Here is a 26,612-nt window from a genome sequence, read left to right on the forward strand (position 1 = left end):
CCAAGCTAGGGTTGCCATACCAGTTATTTCTTTTCAGAACACATTCAATTTTTACATGTTGCTGAACACCACCTATGAAGTGCTTCTCTGCCTAGTGGGGTTGTATAAATGTGATTTAAGTATTGATTTTCTTCTGTGTTTTTTACAGTGCAGGACAACTCTATGTACTGTATGTATGTATGTATGTAGGCTAGGGTCACCAACGTAGATGTGTCCCTGAAGAATTTCCATTGGGACTGTGTCGTCGTCCACCTTTATCGTTGCTCATTGTTCAGATGCCAGCTGGATACCGCAGCCACATGGTGCAAAACTTTAGCAGTGCTTCCAGCAAGAGTCCACATGTACATCAATTAATTAACTGTTGACTTTATAATGCCAGGGCCAGTTTTAATCACCAGTCTGTTCCTTATGGCCAATATGGCAACCCCATTTAAGAGAGAGTTGTCATGAGAATTTGCAGGAGAGTTGTGGTTTCAGCTTTTTCACTTCACTGTTCATTATGAAAGCCATGATTCTGCCTTTATCCTGCAGAAGACTTTATATGTAAAATAATAGGTTTACTATCAGTCAGTAGCTGTCAATATCAGTCAGTAGAACTAGCCATCTAGACTAAAAAAAAAGCTTTTTCCTTGAATGACCAAATAAAATGTTTGAATGTTAATATTGTAGAAGCCATTGTTAAGAAGCAGTTTTGTTACCCAAACGCAGCAGGCAAAACTAATGTAACACAAATAAAAACACAAAAGCTAAAAATCTATTTTTTAAACTACAATGTGTCCACGTGTATTATTTTTTATTCTTGGTTGCATGCCTTCACTTTTTATTGTTGCATGGGTCTGTATGACCATAGGAGTCAGATACCTTGCAAACTTAAACAGACAGCCACATAATGTGTCCCGGGGAGGGAGACACTTTGGACCTGCAAGAAGGGATGGAGATAGCTGTCTCTGCACCCTCCCACCAACTACCCCTCTACAGTTGCAGTATTAAAGGCTTCTGTTCCAGATCTCACACCCCTCCTTCTCTACTCCTACACCAGCCTCCGTGCCAGCATCAGCAGCATCACCATCAGCAGCAGCATCAGCAGCATCAGCAGCATCAGCAGCATCACCATCAGCAGCATCACCATCAGCAGCAGCATCAGCAGCAGCATCAGAGAAGTAGCTGCTGCTACACCAAGGAGCCCATCAGCATCTGTAAATACTGTATCAGCACCTCTGAACTGCTGGGGCCACTCGGCACACATCCAAATACATAGGGGTCCAATATACTATCCTAATCTAAAAGTTTAGAGGAGGGGTTTAGGAGCATTAACCCCTTCCCGATCTTCCTTATTTATCCGTGCCTATGGATTCCAGCGTCCGAATGGAACTCTCACCATCAGGATTGTGCGTGTAATTGCAACATACGTGTCAAGCAGAGCAGCGTTCCCGAACTGGCAAATGTGGGGGGTCCACGGTATGCTCTTAAGGTAGCCTTTCCCTGGACTGAAAAAAAGGCAGCAAGGAAGGGGGGAAAGCACATCGTCTCCTGCTTTGTCTCCTGATAATGAGCCTTGGTTTGACCTAAGAATGCTTCCAGATCCAATCTCTGGTTGTGAGCACCCCAAAGACAATCACAATGCTGATTTGTCTTGTTTTGTTACGGAAGGACAGCAAACACATGGGATCTAGACACTAGAAGCCGTGCTTTAACACTCTTGGCTTGCACCATCAGCTTTTTGCTTCTGGAATCGTTTCTGGAATATTTTTTTACAATCATCACAGAAAACAGAAGGAATGAGCCGGCAGCTGGTCACAATTCTGACAGCCTTGCTTTCAATAACCCTTGAAACCAATCACTTAAGGTAGGCAAAAATGAAATCATGCTGTGATGACATTTACAAACACAGCTATGTCATATACATATATGTAAAATGCATGTAAAGGATTTCTTTCCACCTTTCTAGTGAAGTGCAGTAGATCTATAGATATTCATGGGGGGGGGGCTTGATTTGTGAATTCAGTAGTTGTACTGTAATATTACCATTCCCAAATGGTGTATTTTATCTGCTAGTAAATCAGATCACATCCAAGATCCTCTTTCTGTTTCCCTGTGATTTAATCCTCTCCTGTGGTAGTTAATAAGTGTACTGCCTACATGCTTGTGTGTGCAAAGGAATGAGCCATATATCTATTTTATACAACAGACCCACACCAATGGCACAGCATTTCCCATGCAGATGCTCCCTGCTGCAATCCAAACTGTTATTAAAATAATCAAATGTCAAGCTAAAACAAAAAAAAAAACTATTTCTCAAAATTAACATTAAATAAATGGATGCTCAGGTGTTGGGTTGATTTTTTTCATAGGACATTTCATGTTAAAGCAATATATTGTGTTTACATTATTAAATATTATTTAAAAACATGTGAAGATCAAGGTTTTTGCACTGGATCTCTTCTTGTCCTTGTGTTTCAGTTCATTTTGTAATGATGCCATTTTGTCTGAGTAGACATGATCTCCTATTTTAACCCAAGAAATCATTACAAAAGGGTCATTATATTATCATTAATTTCTAAATGTATGGCATGTTAACTCTTTAATGGAATAGTGGTGAACATGGCGATAACGGTGAATTTCAGTAGTGCTACCTAACCTTTAATTAATCTGTTCTCATGTTTCACATGCTATGCCCATGGATTATCAGAGACATTGTAAGGCCCTTTGACTGTTGCTAGAATGCATACATGTATAAGGAACCATATACATGTTGGATAATACCCGGGATATGATTTTTGACATTAATATCACATTAACAGTGATTCCATTGCACAACATTTCTGATATAGAAGTCTGTTGCCATGCAATACAGAATTTGGAGTTAAACTAGATTAACCCTGCAGAAATGTAGGTCTACAATGATTAAGATGGTATCATAAAGAAATAACGGAATATAAAGAGTAAAGATTCAGGCTTCAGACTGCTTAATTTGATGCAATAATATATATATATATATATATATATATATATATATTGATTACTGTTTGCATATGTCATATAAAATAAAGTTTGAGAGGTCCTATAATTCTAAAAGAAAAGTTTATTTAATAAACTTCCATTGAAAGTTGTGAAAATTATCATCATCAATGACAGAAAACCTTTTGCTGTATGATATCATCAAATGGGACCTGCATTTGACTTGTCCAACCTGATGGGAGTTATAGTCCCCAGAACCTTATCAGGTCGCCTGGCTGTTTGTGACACAAAGGCAATCATGACTAGCATTGATGAATGGATTCTATTAATAGGAATGCTAACAATTAACACAATTTAACTAACTAAAAACCACAAGAGCTAACAGTGAATGCTAATTTGTTTAGGACTGCTTTCTGTAAAGAACATGATTCCAGGGGAAAATCTCCTCCACAGAGCATGTCTCCTTCAGACTTCTTGGACAAGTTAATGGGAAGGACATCGGGATACGATGCAAGAATCAGACCAAACTTTAAAGGTAAGCTGTATTTATGAAAATAAATAAATAATACAATCATTCATATTAGTCAAGCAATTATATACATATTTAATTGGCTTGATTAACAAGCCTTAAAATGTGTCTAATTTAGTAAATATTTCATCAGTTATTGCATGACAGTGTGTAATTTAATGAGTTATATTATTGGCTAAATAGGTGTATAGGAATGTTTCAGTAGTATTATAGACCAGACTTAAAAACCCTTATGCTTAATAAATGTAATAGTTATGGTATGTAATAGTCTGTGGATTTTGATATCCAGAGTTTGCCATCCAGACCAGCTGGATTAGCAGAAGAATATTTCTTCCTAAATTTTACATTAGCATGTAGTACAATTGTAAACATTATTCTATACATAATACAAAATGTTTTCCTAAAAAAAAAAAGCAAAACAGTTGTAAAGAACAGAAAAAAAAAAATACGGAATCGTATAGTTCATACAAAAAAAAACAACAAATGTTTTTTGTTTTATAAAGAGCAACTTCGTTTTCTATGCATTCTTTTTCATTCAAAAAAATGCATTTAATCATATCCAATCATGCCTGGTTTTTGCTACCATGCCTTAATAGGAAGTCATGTTTTTTTTACTATGTCTTAAAGCAACCAATCCATCATTTTGAGAGACACCATTCCAATACATTCCATTCATTGCTTCAACTGAAATAACATTGATCATGAGTAATGAAGAGTCAGGGAAACCCCCTTGGAAAAGGGATCCCTCTGTGTTCCTTAGCAATTATCTGGGATTCTTAACATACCTCCTCTTGTAGCCGGAAAGGATAGATAAAAGGACAGTCTTGTTTCATTTTACCTATACAGCACGCAAAAGACATGCTAGTATCTGGTGGTCTTAAACAGGAATTGTCATCATCTTAGCTTTTACTATAACTAAATACATTTATGAAAACTACCTATAGCCAGGGCCAGTCCTACTATATGGGTTAAGTAAGCAGCTGCCTAGGGGCAAAGCTGGTGAGGGCACATATTCTTCCCTTTGCTACCAAGTGAGTGCATGCAGGACATCCTGGTTTACCTAGGGGTCTAGAAACACTCGGGCCAACCCTGTGTATAGCTTGGGATTTGTGTTTGTAAATCAATACACTGTTTTGGAGACCATTTATTCTTAAAGTTCGCCTTCAGAGAAACTGAAATTGTGTCTTCCTACTCCTAACCCACCCAAACAGTAATCATCAAATTAATACTAGGAGAGAGTTAATAATCATACAGTACATATCCAAAGAACAGGAGCTTTGGTTTCCCTTTCCCACGGTATACACATAAAGTTGGTTTTTAATATATGCATTGCTTATTTTATTCTGTAAACACCATTACTTAGATTTACTTGGTGAATGGGATGTGATAAAAGATATCAGTAGGCTTTAATCTCTGTTGTTTCAAAGTAGATGCAGAATTAATGTTCTTAGGTATCACACTTTGGCGAGATTGTCTATCTTCCACAGTACTTAACATAAGCATGTTTGTTTCCAGATTATAACACATAGCGGATTTGCTAGAGATCTGGGAGTGCTTTTCAAATGGCTTAATATTCAGACAGTGATTCTAGAACTTGATATTGCATTTATTAGCAGTAGCTTTCAAGAAGGCTTTTTAACTTTATCTGTACTTCTGTATTAAGCTTATTTCAATGATTATAATCAAAGTAATTCATATGCTCTCTGTTTCTCTAGAATACACAGGCTTGGCTACATAAGTCTCAATGTCAGTGTATCGCATTCAGGTAGCATTATTGTAAAATAAAATAGAGTATTTAAAAAAATCTAAATTCTATGAAATTTGCATTTGATTTTAGAATGAAATAAATAATTTCAAAAGTTGTTTTTTGCCTTCTTTTGGATCCAGATTAGGAAGGTTAGGTAGAAGGGTTGAACTTGATGGATTTAGGTCGTTTTTTAACCTTATTGACTATGTAACTATGATTATATTTTGAAAAAGGGTCTAAAATTACTTAAAAGACAATATGGCAGTATATCTGGGGGCAACCAAAGACTAGTCATCTAGTGTATTAGTAAAAATGCATGGAAGGGGGCCACAGCCATTATATGAAATTACTTACTAGCTACAACCTCTGGCAGAAGGTCCTTCTACATGAGCACAAAAACCTCCATATGTGGAGGACATGTCAGAACGAGACAGCACTTTATTAAAATTATTAACATTCTATAGAATACACTTGTGAAAGTGATGTTGGGTTTAGTGACATTTTCATACTTGGCAGCCTGTCTTCTGGGGGAATAGCTTTGTAAGAGGCAGGGCTAGCCAGCTGTGTTGGTGGGGCTATCACTGCATGGACTGGGATTGGCCATGCATAGGGACCGGGCTAGCCCCAGATGGTCTTGAGTAGGAGGGAAAATGGACAAGGAGTTGGTATAACTCCCGGTTTCGCTGCTCGGAAATGATGACGAATTTGTCAGTCTGGAGTCTAGGTCAAACCTGGAGGGTTTACAGGTATAGACACTATACATAAACTGTTAACTGGAAAGCCTGATCTATTAAAAGCAGTTATAGCAAGAAGCTGCTAGGCCACAGAGTAATATTGTCGTCTATTTAGGTATTTTGTTAACCTGATATATATTCAAACAGGAGTGTCTCGACTAAAACAGGAACTGTTACAAGAATAGATGAATTATTAGCTCAATACCAGAAAATGGTTATACAAATTTATATTATATAGCCTGGCTGGTATTTATGATTTCTATGGATCACCAGAGTGACAGACAGTTAGTTTTTCAGTGTTTCCTACGCCATTATCAAGGTAAGTATTGAAAACCAAAACACTATTTAATGACAGAGGCTTAATTAAAAGACCTGTCTAGCCTGTTTTAATATAACAACACGGACCAGTTTACTTCCCTGTTGAGTCCTGATGTATGTAATGCAGAAACCTTCTCGTATTATCAGCATACTGATCTAGAGACACACGTGAAAATGCTGTGTGTGAATCTTCCAGATCCTTCACAAAGCTATGATAAGCTAAGTACAGCTGATTTTGAAATATTTGCAATTTTATTCATCTTTCCACTGAATGAACAAACTTCAGTAAAACAGAATCTAGAATTTTACTCGAGCCAGCACCCCAAATCTGTTTTGTGGGTTCATATGGCAGGGTCACAAAGCGTGCCTTCTAGAGTCAGTTCTTAGGAAATGCCACAAACACATTTTAAGAAAACCGGCGGTGTCCGTGACCGAGGGCAGAGGGGAGCTCTGTCTTTATGTTCATCCCTGTTATATTGTGTAGAGCTGCTGGTAAGTGAAGCAACCAGCTGGTTATACATGTGCCTTATGCTTATGGTCAGTTTGGCAAATCAAGGCTACTTAGGGTCTCTGTTCACTAAATGTTAACATAATTGTACGCTATAATTTACTATACTTATTTAGCGTTTACTGTTTATTTGTAGCCTTACCAGTGTTACCAAATTTTGGAGCATTTGGAGCTTTAAGGATTCTTTTTGGATTCTAAAGACATTAGAATGCTATGTGACACATGGAGTAAATTACAATCAGTGCTGCAATTGATTATTTCTGTGGATAACCAATTATATGTTGTTTATACGTATACAATCACTCTACCTGTCTTATTTTTTATGCACATGAATCCTTCATATATATAGAGGGCAGTTATCGAAGGCAAAGTGCGCCTTCAGGACCTAGGCTATTGATTATAGTTTAGGCAAATGTAAAGAAATATTAAAATACCTAAGCTTTCTATAATTTTAGGTCCTTAGGGAAAACCAACTTTTTGAAAGGTGCTTACAAGTGTCAGCACTTTCACAAAAATATGGTCAAAAGCTATACTTAGCAAAAAAAACAAAAAACCCAGAAAACAGAATCACAGCAATAGTAATTATTGTTGACCATAAACATTGCCTTTACTTATTGTACGTCCAGTGGTGTATTTACCTTTGGCATTCGTTTAAGCCTGCACGACCTGCGGACCAGTAGAGGAGATCAGAGGTCTCCCCTGTAACTGGTCCATTGAGGAGCTGCACACCGGGGAGAGGGCAATCTACTGCCACAGGGGGACTGCCACTACCCTAGGCCTAGTCCGCCTTGGCCAGGATACATCACTGTGTATGTCATATAAAGTTTGTGATATCTTTTAGCATTTACCCTCCCTGAAGTAATATGCCTACCGGGATCACTTTTATAACAAAACATGTCATATCCACATTTAATCATACATTAAATTGACAAAAATGAAAAGAGCACTGTGCCACTTTTTAAGTTCTCTGTCAAATTGGATTTTTCTTGGAAAATATTTCATACTTGGATATAAAATACAGTGATGTATACAGTAAAATAGTTTAATATTGACAAAGAAAACCTAATCTTGTTTGAATTTCTAACAAAAAAACTTCCTTTATCTGCATGCCTGGAGGCAGCCATTGTTGTCAGTCATGTGATATTTTGGATAACGTTTTTTCCTGCTCAAACGCCACACTGAACTGATTCTTTATGGCAAAGCGAATTAAGTTCTTCCATTAGTTATAGTTTCTGGCTGTGATTAAGACTGAGATCTGTTTCTTTCCACAGGCAGTATGATAAGGAGTCAGTGTGTTGGGTACATTGGGCTAATCCCAGTTATTATCCAAAAACTAGAATTGCGTTAAAATGAGAATATTTTTGGAAAATATATTTTGAGTATTTTTAATAATTGTTGTGAGTACCCTTTTAAGATAACTCATAGGAATGCGATGTAAATATTATTATTAAAATAAGCAGCAACTTGAGATGTAGCACTTGTTGGGTCAATATATTCTAGAGAAGCTTATTTTAAATGTCTCTACGTATGCACATTTCCAAAGCACCCTAGAGCAACCAGTCTTTTTTAAAAAAAAAACATACCTGGGGCTTCCCTTTACTTAGTGAATGAAAACAAAACAACACAAAATAATAATAACACACGTAACAAGCAGTTACTATACGATAAGTCTTATTTCCTCTTGTTATTCTAATTTACACTATTTGTTCAAGATGAGAATTCTTATCTGCAAGATAGAGAAAATAATCTTTTTGTGGAATGTCATATTTCTGTGGGTTGAGTGCAAACAGAGAACAAAAACAAAGCAAAACAAAAAATAACACTGAAAATAACAATACTTTACAGCATTAAAACCAAAACACATACAAAGAAAAATAAGGACTAGTAACAGGCATACCTATAAACATCTGCCATGTGTCATAATAATATACAGGTGCCAAAAACAAAACTCAAAAAAAACATAACGGTGCAGGGCCTCCCTGTTGGCCGCCAAGATTCTCCTCTTCCTGCACACACACAGTAACATACTTACACACACTATCATACTTACACACCCTAATACACATACATACTTGCAGGCACACACTAACATGCTAACACACACCCAACCACATACTTACAAATACACTGTGACATACTAACACACATATAACCATACTCACACACACATAGTAACATAGACACACCTCTCTACCTTGGTTGGCTGAGAAGGAGGGAGCATACTTCTAAACACATTTACATACTTAACAAACTCTCTAAAAGTTGCAAGTCTGCCTCCCACTATGTTCATTAGAATGTTTAGCACTAACCTGATGAAATTCCGTTGGGTTTTTTTTACATAGATTTTGATAGTGTGTCTTGGCTAACACGGATCTTTATATAAGGAGTTGGTTTTGGTATTCTTTTAATGCCAAATTAACAAGTTCACAAAACAGAGCAAGAATTCAGTGCATCACCTATCTACGTCATAAATATTGGGGATTCCATAACACTATATGGCCAAATAGATTAGTGCGCCACTATGTCAATGTACCCAAAGTTTGTCTAGTCCTATCTAACTTTTCATGGCTATATTGCCAAAGAGACTCATGCATTTAACGCCTTCTCTGGACACCGTTAATGAGCCACCTGTAAGGCAGGAGGTTTGGTGAGAGCCTGCAAATATGCACAGCAAAAAATTATATTTATATTAATGATGTCAATGGTATTTAATCTAGAATATTAAAAAATTGAAAACATTGTGTTAAAATTGGAAGAGGGCGTTGTTCATAATATATTATTTAAACCAATTCACCAAACATTATAGCTATAGTGTTAATATATAATTCAATAGAATTGCAACATAATCAGAATTAGCCATCATCTTTATTGTTTGACATACAAAGCCATTGAGAACATTTGTTTTAGGTAGACATTCAAAAGTTAAAGTGCTAATATTGTATTTATTTGTGTCCTGTTCTTTTTTTACACATACACCATGGGTACTTACTAGAGCTTTACTCTTTCTTTATGTTCTGAAAAGCCTCTAAACCACTTCTAAGATGTATACAATAATATAGGGTATACTTCACTTTAAAGATTTATCTTACACAGAATAATTACCGGTACATTGTCATTTTCCTTATAACCTGTCTACTACAGAAAAGGTAACCCAAACTTAAAATAACTTTTAATAAAAAATCACATTTAAAAGGGGAAGAAAAGAGTATTACTCTCTGGTTTACGTGTGGATATAGGGCAGAGTCACATCTGAGCTGGTCAAGTTAAGAGTGAAGATATTACATAATTTCATTGGGCGGGAAAAATTCTCCATGAAATATATCATAAAAATGTGTCTGCTTTCTCTTAATTGCCCCTTACTAGCTATAACAGGATCCCCAGACTAAATATACACAGTGAGGTATACTAAGCAATTAATACATTTTATGGCATGTATGCTTTTTTTCCAAGGAATGCCACGGCAATTTTTGTCAGTCATTTCCAGTCTGCGACACAGAATGAAGTCTTGCATTTTTTTTATTTATTATTCTTATGCAATCATGTAGCTTTAAGGATAGCAAAGTGTCTGTACAGGGACACCAGTATCCGTGGCAACAGTTGCTAAGGTCCATAGAAGATCACAAAATTGTCCAATGTTGGTGCCTAACCCTGTGTAGCTTCAGAATTATACATTATCAATCAAACTCGATATATGACTACTTTTGAAGGATCGTTAAAAAAAAAAAGCGCATGGAGGGAAACAAATGCAAATGGAAAGAGTCAGATGACAAAATATGGGAGAAAAAGGATGAGGAAAGGGGCAGAAATGTTTTGTTGCCATGGTGACCATGATAACTAATTTGGCGTGGATGTGAGTTAGTTGGCTGAAACCTTATTTGCTTATGTGCAGGGAGACTAAGCAATATTTTAGCTGTGGATAACATCTTGATATAAAGAAACAGAAGTTGTGAAAATTCTTAACGTTGGTGTGAGTATAAGATACATCAAAGAGATGAAACTGAGTGATAAGGAATGTTTGCAAGAGCATGTAAAAAATACTGATTTCATTAAAAATGGTTACTTGGATTAAGTGACTTTAAATCTCCCTAAAGACAAATTTGTATTTATTGATTACGGCCTGTAAAGAAGTGTTGTTTGACATCAGCATTCTAATCCACAATTTCTTTGAAACTGCGCCTGTAAAGCAAAATAAATGTTAGTGTCATTTTATTAAAAATTTCCCTATACATATTGCTTTCCAGCTTTTAAGCAACCATAGAGGTGAGATGTACTTGTAAAGATTTTAGTTTCCTGATTTTCCCCCCCAAGTCCTGGGCTTCAGTGTCCAGCGTAAACATGGAGTGAACCATGTGGGATCGCAGGCATACCTGGGAGCTCTTCGGTTGAAGCCCTGCTTCTCTGGTTCTCCAGGTCACTGTAGGAAGTCTCAGGGTCGTGGGAGCAGCGTTTAGGCAAACCCCACTCCAAGCCCATTTCCCTTCCTACCCCTTACAATTTAAATACATTTGGGGGCCCCATCTGCAACATCATTGGCCCCGCTCACTCCCTTCGGCAAGCCTGTCCATTGATGCCAGCAGACTGGCCACTGACATCAGCGGACCCGTCCATTGTCAACAAACTCGCCCACCTGCGCCCCAAATTGGGAGAGCTCTGGGTAGCTGGAGCCTGCATGTTCCCATGTGTGATTAAAAGGCCACAATAGATCACTGGTCCCTGGGCTTCTTCTATTGAGATATGCATCCCTTTCATTCCCTCCATGACCAATAATTTGGGATGGCAGTATTCTTAGTCCGTACAGGCAAGCTAAAGAGACTTACATTGTAATTGCAATATAGAAATATTTTAATATACGGTAATTAACATACTCAATGCATTGCTCATACATCGCCGATTAATGGGTCAGCATTCAAAAACTTGAAACCAGCCAAACCTTTCATAGACAATGAAATGATCAATGTTATATTTTCTCACGGAATCCATCATTTTTGCAAACATTTATCAACCGCATGCTCATCTGTATTCAGTGTACGGGAAGTGAATATAATATACCTTTGTACAGTGGAAGACATGGCATTTATTGATCCCTGTTTTCCCAAGGGATGTAAAAAATGTGCACGACCCTCTGCATTTCAGACATTTATTCAGAGTGACTCTCCGTGTCTTTGACTTGCTTCCATTTTCATTAGATTTTCACTAAATACATTTCCAAATGTATTTTGTGTCTCACATTCCCATTTGTGTCATTGAGTTATGCGTTTCTCTCTGCTTTCATATCTTCCCCTGATCATACTCATAAGCGTGCGGTCTAAAGCGTCCGTAGTTTCCAATGCTTTTACATTACATCGCTTGTTGAAGGGATGATTGTATTTGTTTTTTTAAAGCTTTTACATGTAATTCGCCATTACCATACATTACCAGCATAGTACTATACATGATTTCATTTTACATCATCAGTTGACAATACACAAACCAGCATTTTTCTGTTTATGTTTTATTTAATATTCCAGCATCCACAATGCTTTGATTCGCTGCTTTTTTACCCTTTTTTCCCTGAAATGAAATTTACCTTTCTTCCTCTGTGCCTGCCATGGCTCGTACAGATCCAACTCATTCCTTTGCTTCTGCATATATTGCAACATTCTTATTGCATTCCACAGGTCCTCCTGTAAACGTTACATGCAATATTTTTATAAACAGTTTTGGATCAGTTACAGAAACCACCATGGTAAGTGCAGCTATTGCTGCTGGCAAAGCCCATCCTAAACGAATGCTTTTCTCTAAACGCAATCTGTCATTTCTTTTTTTTTTTCTCTATCTATTGTTTAATTTACAGGTCCTCCTGTAAATGTTACCTGCAACATATTTATCAACAGCTTTGGTTCAATAGCAGAAACTACAATGGTGAGTGGGATTGACCATTGATGCCACCCTGCGAAGGAGATGGACATGCTATCCGAGACTACTAATTCAGCTAGAAGTAACCAAACAAAAAAACTATTATAATGGCACATTGACATTAAAATGGCCTTAGCATAAGGTTTATCACTAACAGAATAATGGGTAACAATAATCATTAATATTTTCATTTTTTTGGAAAATATATTTTCTAATAATAATATAAATTATTATTTTTGCGCTGGGATTGCACATTGAAATATATTTGCTTTAATGCAATTTAAATATTAAGTATTCATATTGGTAAGCAGATTTATTGATCGGATTATACTATTTTACCATTCATTCACACAATAAAAAAATATTCTTTAATAATTGTGATATTATAATATTAATTTGATAAATAATAAAATATATATTTAATTTCAGCAGAACAATAAAAAAGCATGATAAAAGCATGTCAACATCTTGGCAGGATGGCGTTCAATGCGATTAATTGGACACGCTTACAATGCTGCATTGTTTTCTACCTAGTCCTCTCATTGCATTTTACGTGGCACCCGAAAAAATGTACATGTGCACACTTCCAAACTTCATTGTTGCCTCTGGCACATGCACAATGAACCTCGATTTATCAAACGGTGTCATCTTATCTCCAGTGAAAAAATCAATCGGTCTTATTCTATTTATAAGCTGAGTTTTGAAGGATGCACAATGAACCATCTTTTTTGATGAATCTGAAGTTGTGAATGATAGGACAGAAGGATTTTTCACTTGCGATAGGTTTACACAGTTTGAAAAATGTTGGTTGAAATATTTGTTGTTTTCCTCGCTTTGCTTTGTTTATAAAATAATCTAAATATTTGATGATGCTATTTGTTGATTTGTAAAATAGTATGTATTTGCTATGCTATATTGAAGAAAGGGAAATCTGTTGACACAATTCTCACATTTGTGTCTATAATGTTTCTGTTGGTCTCTGGTCAGTTTATTTATTCATAAAAATAAATCTAGCAAATTTGAATACATTATTTGTCTACATTAATACAAATATTACATTATTATTATTAATGGTATATTTCAATAGTATAAATATACCTCAAACAACTGGTATTTGCACAGGGGATTATATGATATATATATATATATATATATATATATATATATATATATATATATATATATATATATATACCGGTATATATATATATATATATATCAAGATAATATCTGACTTAACATTGTTCCTATATGTATCTGCAGAAGTAAAATAATTCCCATTATAGTTCAACAATTCATGATAGTTAAGACAGTTCTTAATATTAATATTTTGCTCTGGGTTTTAGTGGCCTAAGTGTGTCGTTTGTCTTTATTTATATCAAACAGGCAGCTCTCCGTAGCATTTACATAGAGACCCTTTGGGATATATATATATATATATATATATATATATATTATATAGTTATATCAAACAGGCAGCCCTCCGGAGCATTTACATAGATACCCTTTGGGATATATATATATATATATATATATATATATATAGTTATATCAAACAGGCAGCTCTCCAGAGCTTTTACATAGATACCTTTTTGGATGGTCAATGAGTACCTGTGAGGTTTCCACAGAGTATTAACAACTTACTCAGGCGGGGAGGCAAAGTGTCTGGACGGGGACACCAGTGTCCATGACAAAGCTTATAGAAGTAATTGCTACTTATGGGGCATTTAGTCAAATGTCTAACATAGAATGCTACTGCCTACCCTTGTTAATGAGAGCATTTTCAGATCAAGGTCATTGGTGTTTTTACACCAGCCCTAGAAACATCCCCAAGGTAAGCTCCCTGCCACACACAAAAAGTAATGAAGTAATGTTCTCCCATAGTATTTTCCAGTCATCCAGTGAACCGATAAACCTACAGGTTCACCAGTCTCTTTAGACCAAAATGGAGCCAACTGGTTTTGATTTACTAGATTGGATAGTCACTGGACGCCAGCGTGCGTCTTCTGTCGGTGGTTGGGAGCTAGGAATGAATCTGATATTTTAGTATATGACAGGATGGATTCTAGGCCCTCGCATATATTTTCTAAACATTTATAACGTTGATTGTAGCCTATAAATAGTTGTCAGACCAGAGAACATAGTCAAAGTGACGCTTGTAGACATTGCATTGCGTGTGGCTCTTGAACCTTGCCTTTCAAGGTGCTTGATGAGCAGAGCCTCTGCTACATGGTGTAATGATGTTTCTGCATGCAAAGTCTAACAGTTTTGCCAACACCAGGAATATAACACATCGAAGCGCTGCGTCTGATTACAGGTTCCTGTGTTCATTTCCTGCATGAAATACGGATCGGCGCAGGGTGACAGACAGTTCTAATTATACCGCTAATCTACCACAGTAGGAGTAGGAAGATGAAACAACACTCAAGACACCGCATATTGTGGAGGAAAATAGAATTGATGCAAATTGTTATCTATAGCTATAGATATATTCTAGATTGATCGTTTACCCTAATAATATTTCAAAATAGACCAATATTGGAAAATCTAGGTAACATTATATATTGTTGCCTGTAAGTAATGGTAAAAAAATGTTAATTATTCCCAAAATGGTTTGTCTTCAAGCCACAGAGAGATTGTCACTTACTTATAGGACATGTGCAAAATAGAATTGAAAAAAACATAGGCAGTGTTATATGTAAAGAAAATATACAAAATAACAGAATCCAACTTTTTGTTATTAAAGTGAACTTGATATACGTTAAGTGTTTCATGACCTACTGGAAAGGTGGTCCAGGGGAAAATAATCTGAAAGCCCTGGCAATTGTGTCAAAAATTCTCCTTAGGTACGCTTCATACTGGACTATAGGATTTGTAGAATGAAATAAATCATAGGTAGATGTAGACCTATATGCTTTAGCACTTTTAATATTTCTGAAAAATACATTACAAAACATGTTTTTAGAATAGAATAAACAGAATGTAATATTTTCTTTGAAGAAATCCCTTACGGGGGTATTGAAATAAAAATTTCGTAACATACAATGATAATTTTTTTTAAATATTTTTTTTAAATGTTTGGAACATTATATGGATGTTATGAACATTATACTGACAAGAACAAGATGAGGCAAAACAGAAAAAGAAACAAAAGAAAAATAAAGAGAATTAAAAATGTATGCAAGTATTTGGTTTAAAGGTCACAGATGTTGTTGTAACACAGGCTTTATACCCAGGGGTTGGAAGTGCCTGAGTCACTCTACCCAGAGGCAGCTGTACTGACCTATAGGGTATCACCAGTATTTGGCTGCTTTATGAATTTATTTTTAAATATATCGCATCCGACTCAATAAAGGCCTGTAGCACGAAGAGGAAATTACAATATAATTTCATTATTATATTAAAAGAATATTTTCTAATAATTTCTTGTTCGACTCCTGGATAATGAATGCTTCTTTTTGTCTTGTTTTCCCGTTCATAGAATACTTCCTGATAATTACTGTTTCGTAATGAAAGTGCCTTTTTATGTTTCAAGCCATCTGTCTGCACGTATGATGTTCCACATCAATGTGATAAGCTATAGAATATTCCAGTGTTGTATCAAGTAGAATGCATTGCATGTAAATTCACTATCCAGAGCTCAGCACAATGATTACTTTGGCGCACTAGAACCCTACCTCCCAGTATCGCATTGAGTAACCATTGCCTTGGACTGCTGTTTGGGGATATGTCTTTGCCTAAACTAGATCAACCAAATATGTGTGGTTTTTTTTAAAGCTGTATCACAAATTTGGTGAACTAAACGGTTATGCATGCATGTGTATGTTCTAATATACTCTATTATGCTAGAGATAGATAAATTAATATATAGATAGAGAAACACACAAACAGGCGGATCTGATTCATATATAAATATATAAGAACACCATCACAAATCAGCCCCGGTATTAATTTATCACCTGCTTCTATGTTTTCTCCCCCCCCCCAGGCCAAACCATGCATTTAGAAAAAAGACAATCCCCTACTCTCCCGGGGTCCCTCATGTTGAAAAAAAACTCATCCACCCCTTTCTTCAATACCCCTTGAGAAAAAACTGACCCCTCCTACCCCGAGGTACATTATTAAACAAATCCAGCTCTTCCAGGCCCCTCATGTCTCAAACCTAAGTAAAGATGCAGGTCCTTTGAAAGTGGCTTTGTCTATCCGCAGGAGGAGTGTAGTAATAAATGATGGCCATGTGTATCGGAACTCGGTGAGTTTGACTCTGTGGGTGAAGCCTTACTCTACTGGCTCAGAGTCCTTCTTCCTCTAGACAGGGGAGCAGCGTTTTACCATGTCCACTAGCCTACCTCTACGTGTGGCTATCCAGGCCCCGATATTCATCTAGCTCTTCCCCCTTCATGAGGCTCAGGGAAGCCCACCCTCAGATGTTCCCAGATATGATGCGGTCGACAGGGTATTATTACACCATGTTGTTTATGTGCAGATATATTTAAACTGATGTAAACAAAACCAAATCATTTTGTTAATGGATTAATAGCATTAAATCAGCGATCCGTATGGACACAGTGATGATTTGGAACACACACACAGACAATGAGGAATCCTCTGTCTGTAGAGCTCCCTGAAGCCTGCATTTGCTGTGCGTAAAAATAAGGGGACACTGATTTGATTAAACTGTTTTGGCATTACTAGGATAACACAGTCTATTTATCTCTGATCTGCATACCATGTGGCATATGGAAGGCATTTAAAAGCTCATCGACTCATTGCAACGCCATTGTTCCCAAAACTGCAGTGCAGAATTTGTTTGAATCAATTATGGCTGTTTGTTGCTGTATTGCTGAAATCCAACCTATCACAGTATGTCATATTATAAAGCAGACAAAAATGTGCCTTTTTAGGATAAGCAGCTAAAATAAGGAATAAGGAGTCCATGCCTCGATGGGTCAGGGCTGTTTTGGCGGCAAAAAAGGGGCCTGCGCCATATTAGACAGATGCTCATAATCTTATGGCTAATTGGTGTATATCAGACTTTTTGAGTTGATTTTACTAAGAAAAGAAAAGGAGAAAAGGTTGTCCTTCCTCAGAAGCAATTGATATTTTTAGAGAATATGAGCATCTCAAAGCTTATCTATGGCCTAATAACCTAAAAAAAGTCACAGTAAGCATCCGCTCTGGGCATTATTTGTAAAGCTACCAGCCGGTCACAGTGGAGTACCTTGGATATTTTCCAAACTTCCGTTGGTCTATTTTGACTTCAACTCGCAAAGTCTATTTTCACACGGGATGGTGACAAAGTAATTAAAAAAAATTGACAATGTCTCACTTTGGTGAAAATGTGCTACAAATTCAGATCTGGCATATTTCCCAAAGTTCTAAACCAATTAAGTGTGTGTTCACCTCAGTAGGAGCTGCTGACAAACACTGACTCTCCCTTGGGTTTCAGTGCCTAGAAGTCACATATTTTTGTGAAAGGGGACTTTGTGTCCCATCGATGTTTTGCACACCATTTTGTACGGAGTGTAGTAAGTCCTACATTCCTAATCATCATTTCACTAGAGGAAAGGAACCATTGATGGCACATTTCACTATTCCTCTGCTCCCTTTTGTGGCACCACTGCCCTTTGTCTTAAAGTTCTATAATATGATGTTATACCTTGGCTCCAGTCACTACTGTTGCGTATTGGTAAGTGTCATCAGAACCATATATTTCACTTCTCCCCATCAGTAAGCCACCAAGAGTCTATCATGTGTCCCGTGACGTGAGACAAACCATGTACCGAAGATGTTTCTGCACTTCCAATCCGTGGAACAAGTAGAATCAACCTCTGGCACCCTACCTTCTGTGGGGGGGCTACAGCCCACTATCCCTAACAGAAAACTATTTTAACATACAGTAGATTTGCTTATATATTGCCATGCTGCTGACAATTCTCCACTATTTACCTACTCTTGTTTTTCAGTTTATGCTATACCATAGCACAGTTTTTCTACCTACCCGCTAAATTTCAGAAATTAGTATTTCTGTCCTAAAATACTGTAATGAGTATGTATTTACATGTCATGAAAGCTACAGTTTGGTACAAGGGAACCATTACAGCAAAATACTGCATTAGCTACAATTTTCTGCACTCTTCCATAACAATACGTTTTATTGTATGGATGTGCCCAAGACAGGAAGATTAAAACTGTGGGAAGTCTAGCACAAAATGGACTCCCCGCTGTCAAAGATTACGCCTTTGTGAGTCGTGGCACGGATTATATTATGGGGGGTAGTGAAGGGTGTTTCCATTACTCTCGGCGAGGTACATTTGACTGCCTCTGTGACAGTGTAGTATGGAGCTTATTCAGTTGTAAGAAGTGCATTAACTACTTTGGCTTTACACATTAAGGCAAAACAAACTGGAACCTGTTTTAAATGTAACTATATGGACAATATTACAAAAATACAGACTTTAAAACTGAATTGTCAAGCACAAGTACCAAATAAAGAATACACATGCTTGGCATTTAACCATCGTAGTGACAGAGATGTGATCAAAATGTTTCTTACCTCTCAGGTGATCAAAGCTTCAAGTTGAACTACTGGAAAATTGGCCCTTAATTATTATTTCAATACTAGAATTTGTTTATTGTTTTATTATCATTTTATTGCCCTGTCTGTAGGTGTAAAGCAGGGTTATCGTCATGCCACGACTCTTACATTGGTATTTAGAACACTTGAACTGGCCAAGGAAGTCTACTCGAAGGGCCAGATTTCTCTTGAAGTAGTAGTCACTTGTGTGTGGTTAAAAGCGATGCCATGCTTCACCTCTTGCCCCGGTCTGCCCTACATTGTCTGTCATTGCCATTGTTTTTAAAGGCATTAGGGGATTATCTGTATTTTAAGGCTGACCCTATGTGTTCTTCAACAATTTGCAGAACATCCTGACAGCAAAACAATTAAATGTGATACAGCTTTAAAGGACATTTTAAACGGTTTGTTAACTGCATTCATATACTTTCCATAGGACTACAGAGTGAACATATTTTTAAGGCAGCAATGGAACGACCCTCGCCTCTCTTATAGCGAATACCCTGATGATTCTTTGGATTTGGATCCTTCTATGTTAGACTCTATTTGGAAGCCTGATTTATTCTTTGCTAATGAAAAGGGTGCAAACTTTCATGACGTCACAACGGACAACAAATTATTGCGAATTTTCAAAAATGGGAACGTGTTGTACAGTATTAGGTAAGGAATTTTTTTATTACATGGTTACATGTCAGATTTTTTTTTAAAATGATTTCTAAATAAATCTAAACCTGTTGTCAAGGAGCCATTGGGCTTTATTGGTTACCCAGCAGTTACAGGATGGACTATATATTTATTCGTATTAACTGGTTGAAATAGGTAAACTCTAATTTTAGTGCAGCTTGATTTGAGTATGTTGAGTTAGCTGGAATGGCTAACCCAACATACTCACCCTGCAAGGAGCTGTTCAGGGTGGTACCAACGCAAAGGTTCCAGGTAAAGGGTTAAAATCTAGAACAGTGACCATGGAAACCAGTGGAATGTTCATGCTTTTCAAAGAGACTGCAAACTGCGTTGGTTGCTACGTACCCGGTAAAGCTTAATGTTCCCTCGTCAGCTTCTGTAGAGCTAGCCAGAACTCTTGCCACTCTCCCAGGGAGAAAGCTTCTTCAGGATGCTCTGGTCAATAACGCAAAACGCTTTTTTGTTAAATAATCTTGCTTCATACTTTTTAATATATTTGCTTTAAGGATATCTCCCTTTATAAATGATACTAAAATAGCAAAATGTCTGTGTTTTTTTAAATCTGCAATTAAACCTTTTGATAATATGGGGGGGGGGTTTCCTCCCAGCCAGGAGGACCGGATTCCCTGTCCGACTAAAGATTTGTGTTGAGTGCCCTGTGCCGGAGGCTTGTGGGAGATTAATGGAGTGCAGCTCACTGATAAACCCACCCAATGACTTTCCCACTATCCATTTCCCAGCCCACCTACACAATCTTAAAAAACATTTTTAGATCTTTTGGTCGCAGCCAATATTTTTGGGTCTAGAGAACATGTGATGTAAAATGTCATTGTACAACCTGTCAGTGGGGGAGGGGAGTGCTCTTTCCCTTGCAGCTGGGTTAGGAACACACAACCGTTCGCTGATGGTATATTTTCACCCAAGCCAGTGCTCTCTCTGCTACCAGCTGTCCTTTTGGAGTATCAGGATATGATGTCATTTGTCAGTTTCCCCTTCTTAAGATAATACAGGATTTGAGTAAGGTTACTGTAGAGGCTGTGCTATCCAGGCACGGACCTTCATAGTGTAAAAGGCCTGTTACAAGAGATGTATCTGATCTCCCAAGCCACTCCATGGAACAGCAGCGCATGGGAGGTTGAATCGCCTAATTAGCTGTGTCGCCTATTTATGAGGCTGCTGCCTTCTTGAGACCTGCTGTTCTAGGCTTAGAATTAGTTTGCCTAGGCCATACTGTGCCTCTCTGTTTAAATACAACTCTTACCCTGTTTGCATTCTGGAGCTTAAAGTGTTAATTGGAGTATCGGTAAATTGTTCCATACTACCTTCGAATTCCGGTAATACGGTCGCAAGAGAAAGACTTTAAAGACTTTTCCCACAGTAATTGTCTTACATTATACATTTTAAGATGATGAGGTATTAAGAAGTGTTACACATTTGTTGACATTTTTGTTTTCCTATTTAAGTGAATAACAAATCAGTAACTATTGTAGCGTGACTAATGCCCGACAGCTCACTGCTGTACTAGGAAATGCAGCTGTGAACTCCGTTTTGCATAAGTTTTCAGAATTTTTGTCTTGGGCAAACGTCAAGAACATTATCCAGTTCATTTCACAACGGCACCCAACTACATAATGTTTTCAGCAAAATGGCATTTGGTGTCACTTAAACAAGTAATACCTTTCTATCCTAAGTAGCGTTTTGACAAGCTATGTCCTTCTATTTAAGAAAGGTCTTCTCAGAGGGAAATTGGCATTAAAACAAATCTCTCCCCTGTCCATAGTTTTTTGTCGAAGACTTTTTAAAGGTTCTCAGTTCTTAGAGTCATTAAGCTAAGAATGATATGCTTGTTTTATTATGACTATTATAATCTGCAGTCACCTTTTCTGGCATCACATGACAAGGAGCTTCTCTTATTCCATGAAAGCATCTGGAGGGTATTAAAGGTTCTTCTTCACAAAGTATTGACTGGCTACTTTTATCCAGCATTTTTAGTTTCCATGGCATAAACTTGACACAGTTCCCATGAATTTCCATGATTACAACTTAAAACGCAACTTGAATGTTGAACTCTGTACCATGTAGGCACAGATTGTCCTCTTGGACACTAGGTGGACTGACCTTTTGTTCCTGTATACAATGATTGATCATTGATCACAAAACCTTGTATCGTGCCAGTGTCATATGGGAATAATTACACATTATCCAGGAAGGAAAATAAGAGTTGTTATTTTGAGAAACACAAACAAAACCTCTCACATATAAATGATGGAAACACTTGCTTGGTCTATTTTTTACCACCTAATCAAGATCTTCCGTGATGCCATTGAAATGCTAATCAATTCAGTGTGGTTTAATTAGCTCAATCAAAAGTATCTGAGTGGGAGTGGTTGAGGATCTCTTCTCGGTTTGACATGTCTAAACACAAGCCTTTTTATTTTAGAATGTAAAACGGTTCCAAGGTTGACTCTTCGATGCCAGCAGTGTTAAGTGCTTATGCTTGATAATAATAACTAACATAAACATCAGGCTGGTAATCACCACTATAGAAGAATTATATACCTCTTTCTAGTATGGATACATCTACGGAATCAGGCAGTGGTATCAATTTCTTCCAGGAACATCTTGGGATATGTAACAGAAACCTCAGTGGAAGCACTGAGTGGACAACTAAAAACTTTAATCCAAAAAGTATTTGGCTTCTAAATTATATCTATATGTTTCTGGTTCTGCCTTTTGTTTCTTTAAGATTCAAAATATTTTATTACTGTAGATCTCAAGTTATCACCACATAGTTACTTATGTTACTTTATGTTACTTTGTCTTTGTCACATATACAGTATATACAAAAAAAGCAGAAATGATGAACGTGATTTATGGTTTTTTTTTTATTATCTGCTATCTTTCTTCTACAGGTTAACATTAACTTTGTCATGCCCAATGGACTTAAAGAACTTTCCTATGGATGTACAAACATGTGCAATGCAGCTTGAGAGTTGTAAGTATTTATTTGTGAGTTTGTCCTAGAACCATGATCCGTATATTTTTTTAGGTTGGAAAAAGCACTGGATATGTAATGCAAATGTAAAGTTCAATAAAATCAGAATGTTTAATGAGAGCGAGAGAGGGGGGGGAGAGAGGGGGGGGAGAGGGGGGGGAGAGGGGGGGGGAGAGACAGAGAGGGGGAGAGAAAGGGGGGAGAGGGAGAGATAAAATACATAAAATTGTTTAGAAGCGCAGAAGATGTTTTATCTGTTAAGCACCTGAAGCAATAAGTTCAAGAACCATATTCCATATCCATGGAGAGTTCAGAGAAAGGCTACTAAGATGGTAAATGGATTGCAGGGTAAAAATTATCATAAAAGGCCAGGGGATCTCACTGAGCGGAGGAGAGAAGAGAGAGGGGGGATGTGATGGGAACATTTAAATACATAAAATGATTTAACAACTACAGGAGGAAAGATTATTTCAGAGGAAGATAAATGTTAGAACAAGAGGTCATCTAAGACTAGAGGGTAAGAGGCTTTAACCTAATGTTAGGAAGATTTACTTTACTGAGAGGGTGGTAGATAAGTGGAACTGCCTCCCAGCAGTAAGAGAATTTATACACCCATGGCATAGGCATACGTTATCTTGAATCTAAGACTAGGCCAAGATTTGATTAAATGTTACAGTATTATTAACCCTGGGCGGTCAATGGGCGGTCTCTAAACCCATTGAAAACAATGCATTTTGACATTAAGGGGTTAAATAGACACCCAGCTATATCATATCATATGCTACGTGCATAGAGCAGAAGTTGGCAGTAGGTTGCAGCTCCAGAGCTGCAGAGTTTTTACAGGTGAAGAATGCATATTTAAGTGTTTTCATTCTTCATTGTTGGGATTGTACGCGACATTCATTCTTACACTTCTTATTATACTACTAAATGCAGTGTGGGCTTTTGGGTATTTTACAGCCCATTAAGTGTTCAGCGCAAGCGTGCTGTCAAAACAATAATGCCATTGCACGAAAACTAGAAGAATGTGTGATAAGTGAACAGTAATTTGTGCTTTTTATTAACATTTGGCAGATGCTTTTTGAGGGGGAACCGGCTGTTTGCGCTCAAATTTCATCTTATCTGACGTTGCATGTTCAAGCCATGCAAAAATTAGATTATTATGTTCATTTTTTTCTATCTGCCATATGCAAATCTTCATGATATGCAAATTATTTATGCAGATTACACACATTTCCAAAATTATGTATTTATCAGCAAATCATCATTAAATTACACGATTGCAAATTATAAACAGGAATGTCGTTTAAACCTCAATCAGTGAAAAAAACACAAAAAACCCTTCTTTATTTATGCCATTTGTGCACATTCCTGCTCTGATAATAAGCAGAAACAAATTAGATTAGGCTTAATTAATTCATTTAAATTGCCAGAAATGCACTGTATCATATTCCTGTATCATATTCCTTGACACTTTTTATCAATACTGTTTTAGGCGATTAAATAACTACGACCATGTAAACCAAAATTGCTCTGCAACTTGTTTTATTTAACCCGTTGATTACTGCCCTTTATTTACCTATCTATGCCAAACCAAAGACTGAAAGCAACGACTGCAAGATATTTTCCTGAAAAATCCTTTAGCTATGTATCCATTGTATGTGGTTTTACATATATGTAGATTTCATGTAAAACCCACACATTTGACAGGATTTAATATTTAATATAGGCATACCTGGAAACTTGTGGGCTCCGGCTACATGGAGCCTACCCTGGCGGTCCCGCTGACGTCGGGGGGCATTCCAGCTGCCGTCAGTGAGAAACCACCCCCATTTAACGGGGAAATGGGCGGGTAGAGGGGCGTGTCAGGACCCCACGACCCCGAGAACGCCAATACCTGGAGCATTCCCAGGTATGAATAAAGGGCAGACACAGCTATGATGGATGTTATATACCATATAATTCATCCATTTAATATTCCTTCTTCAAATGAAGTGATCCTTTTTCACATATCTTGTGGGTTGCAGATCCAATGACCCTTATTATTATTATTATCTATTTATATAGCGCCAATAATTTACTCAGTGCCTTGTACAATACATATATTCAAGGGCTATGACTAGAACTGACAGGCAAACTGATGGTTGAGGATTATGGGAGCTATAATCCAAAAATAATTCAAGTGGCCTTTTTATGACATATATAATTATTTTATTTATAATTGTCCTTTATGCCTTTTTTATTGAGAGTTTGACAGGTGGGGTGATAGCTCTCACATCACAATCCCGATTCCTTCATGCAAACAGGGATTGGACAATTGTTCTTATGATGACAACAACCTGATCTAATAATATATCAACTATATCAAAATGCAGTGATATTTATTTACTTAAACCCCCAGTAACGGAATGGGGGCAAGAGGGAGGCATGTGTTGAGGTCTGTGCCTCCCGTATTATTATTATCTTTTATTTATATATATATATTATTATTATTATCATCTTTTATTTATATAGCGCCAACAATTTACGCAGCGCTTCATACAATAGCATAGGGTAATCATATTCCGACTGGGTACTAGTGACTGGTAAGAGACAGAAAACCGGTAAAGAAATGCTAAGCTAACTATATTACTAACTATATTCTCTTCTAGTGGTTTTGCTGTCCATGGAATCTTGTACAGATTATTCTAACTTGTGTTTTATTGAAAATTAGTATACAAAATGTATGTAAAATAAATGTCCCATGCTTTATTTGTAGCCACTGTGATTGTTGGAAGTGTAATAAGTATAGTAAGAACTCTTCCCATTCCAAATACAGCTGTGATGTCTGGTTCACTATTAGACAAGACATCTATGTGCCTCCAATTTACAACGTAATGAACTGTGTTGTGTTTACTCTAGTTGGATACACAATGAATGACCTTATATTTGAATGGCTGAGTAATAGTCCAGTGCAAGTAGCTGATGGTTTAACGTTGCCGCAGTTTATCCTGAAAGAAGAAAATGAGCTTGGATACTGTACCAAACACTACAATACAGGTAACTTATTTTAAATGTTTAGCTATACTGGTGATAGCCAACTATTATCAAGTTGTGAATGAAGGAGTTAGTTTAATACATTCAGACAAAAATAGAGAAGTCGATCGCATTGTAAAACAGAAATCGGGGTCAGATTAAAAGCTCGTTCTATTTTATGATGGAAGCCAAAAGTTCATTTTTTTAATTTAATTTTGAGAAAATTAAGCAGATTTTGCAAAACACACCAAGTTTTCCGCAGCGGTCAGCTCATCAGTGCGTAGACTGTGTGGAAATATATAGATCAGCTGCTGCAGGACTACATCTCCCATAATGCTCTTTCAGCTAAGGAGCTGGCTGCGGAGGATGGGAGATGTAGTCCTGCAGCAGCTGGAGGGCCGCACGTTGGACACCCCTAATATAGATGATGTTGATGCATTCTCCAGCCAAACAGTTGAATGAGAAATCTTTTCTCTCTACTCCCGCAGTGGGAGATGGTTGTTGTCATCAGCAGAGGGAGATAGCTAAGGCTAGGATCTCATTCCAACCTCTGCAACCCTTATTGCTATATAGACTAGATCACTGGGTGCCTCTTTAAATTCATGGCCTCATTCACCACAGTTATAGAAGATGGTCAAAAGTCCTTCAGAAT

General features: G+C 37.1%; 1 protein-coding gene across 4 annotated transcripts in view; it reads left to right on the forward strand.

Annotated features, from left to right (window-relative positions):
• Window positions 1-1,181: 1,181 nt before the first annotated feature.
• The window catches only part of GLRA2 (glycine receptor alpha 2), a 57,765-nt gene continuing 32,334 nt past the window's right edge, over window positions 1,182-26,612 (forward strand). The window contains exons 1-6 of one of the 4 annotated variants that reach the window (XM_053456947.1): window positions 1,182-1,846; window positions 3,363-3,493; window positions 12,452-12,519; window positions 19,703-19,926; window positions 22,863-22,945; window positions 25,847-25,984. In XM_053456947.1, the coding sequence (XP_053312922.1) occupies window positions 1,779-1,846; window positions 3,363-3,493; window positions 12,452-12,519; window positions 19,703-19,926; window positions 22,863-22,945; window positions 25,847-25,984 (712 nt within the window). In that variant the 5' untranslated portion in view covers window positions 1,182-1,778. Of the gene's footprint in view, window positions 1,847-3,362; window positions 3,494-12,168; window positions 12,520-12,627; window positions 12,696-19,702; window positions 19,927-22,862; window positions 22,946-25,846; window positions 25,985-26,612 lie in introns of those variants that run through there. The other 3 variants (XM_053456944.1, XM_053456946.1, XM_053456945.1) reach the window with 3 other exon arrangements.

The sequence above is a fragment of the Spea bombifrons genome, chromosome 2 (genome assembly GCF_027358695.1).
Source record: "Spea bombifrons isolate aSpeBom1 chromosome 2, aSpeBom1.2.pri, whole genome shotgun sequence".
NCBI classification, from domain to species: Eukaryota; Metazoa; Chordata; class Amphibia; order Anura; family Pelobatidae; genus Spea; species Spea bombifrons.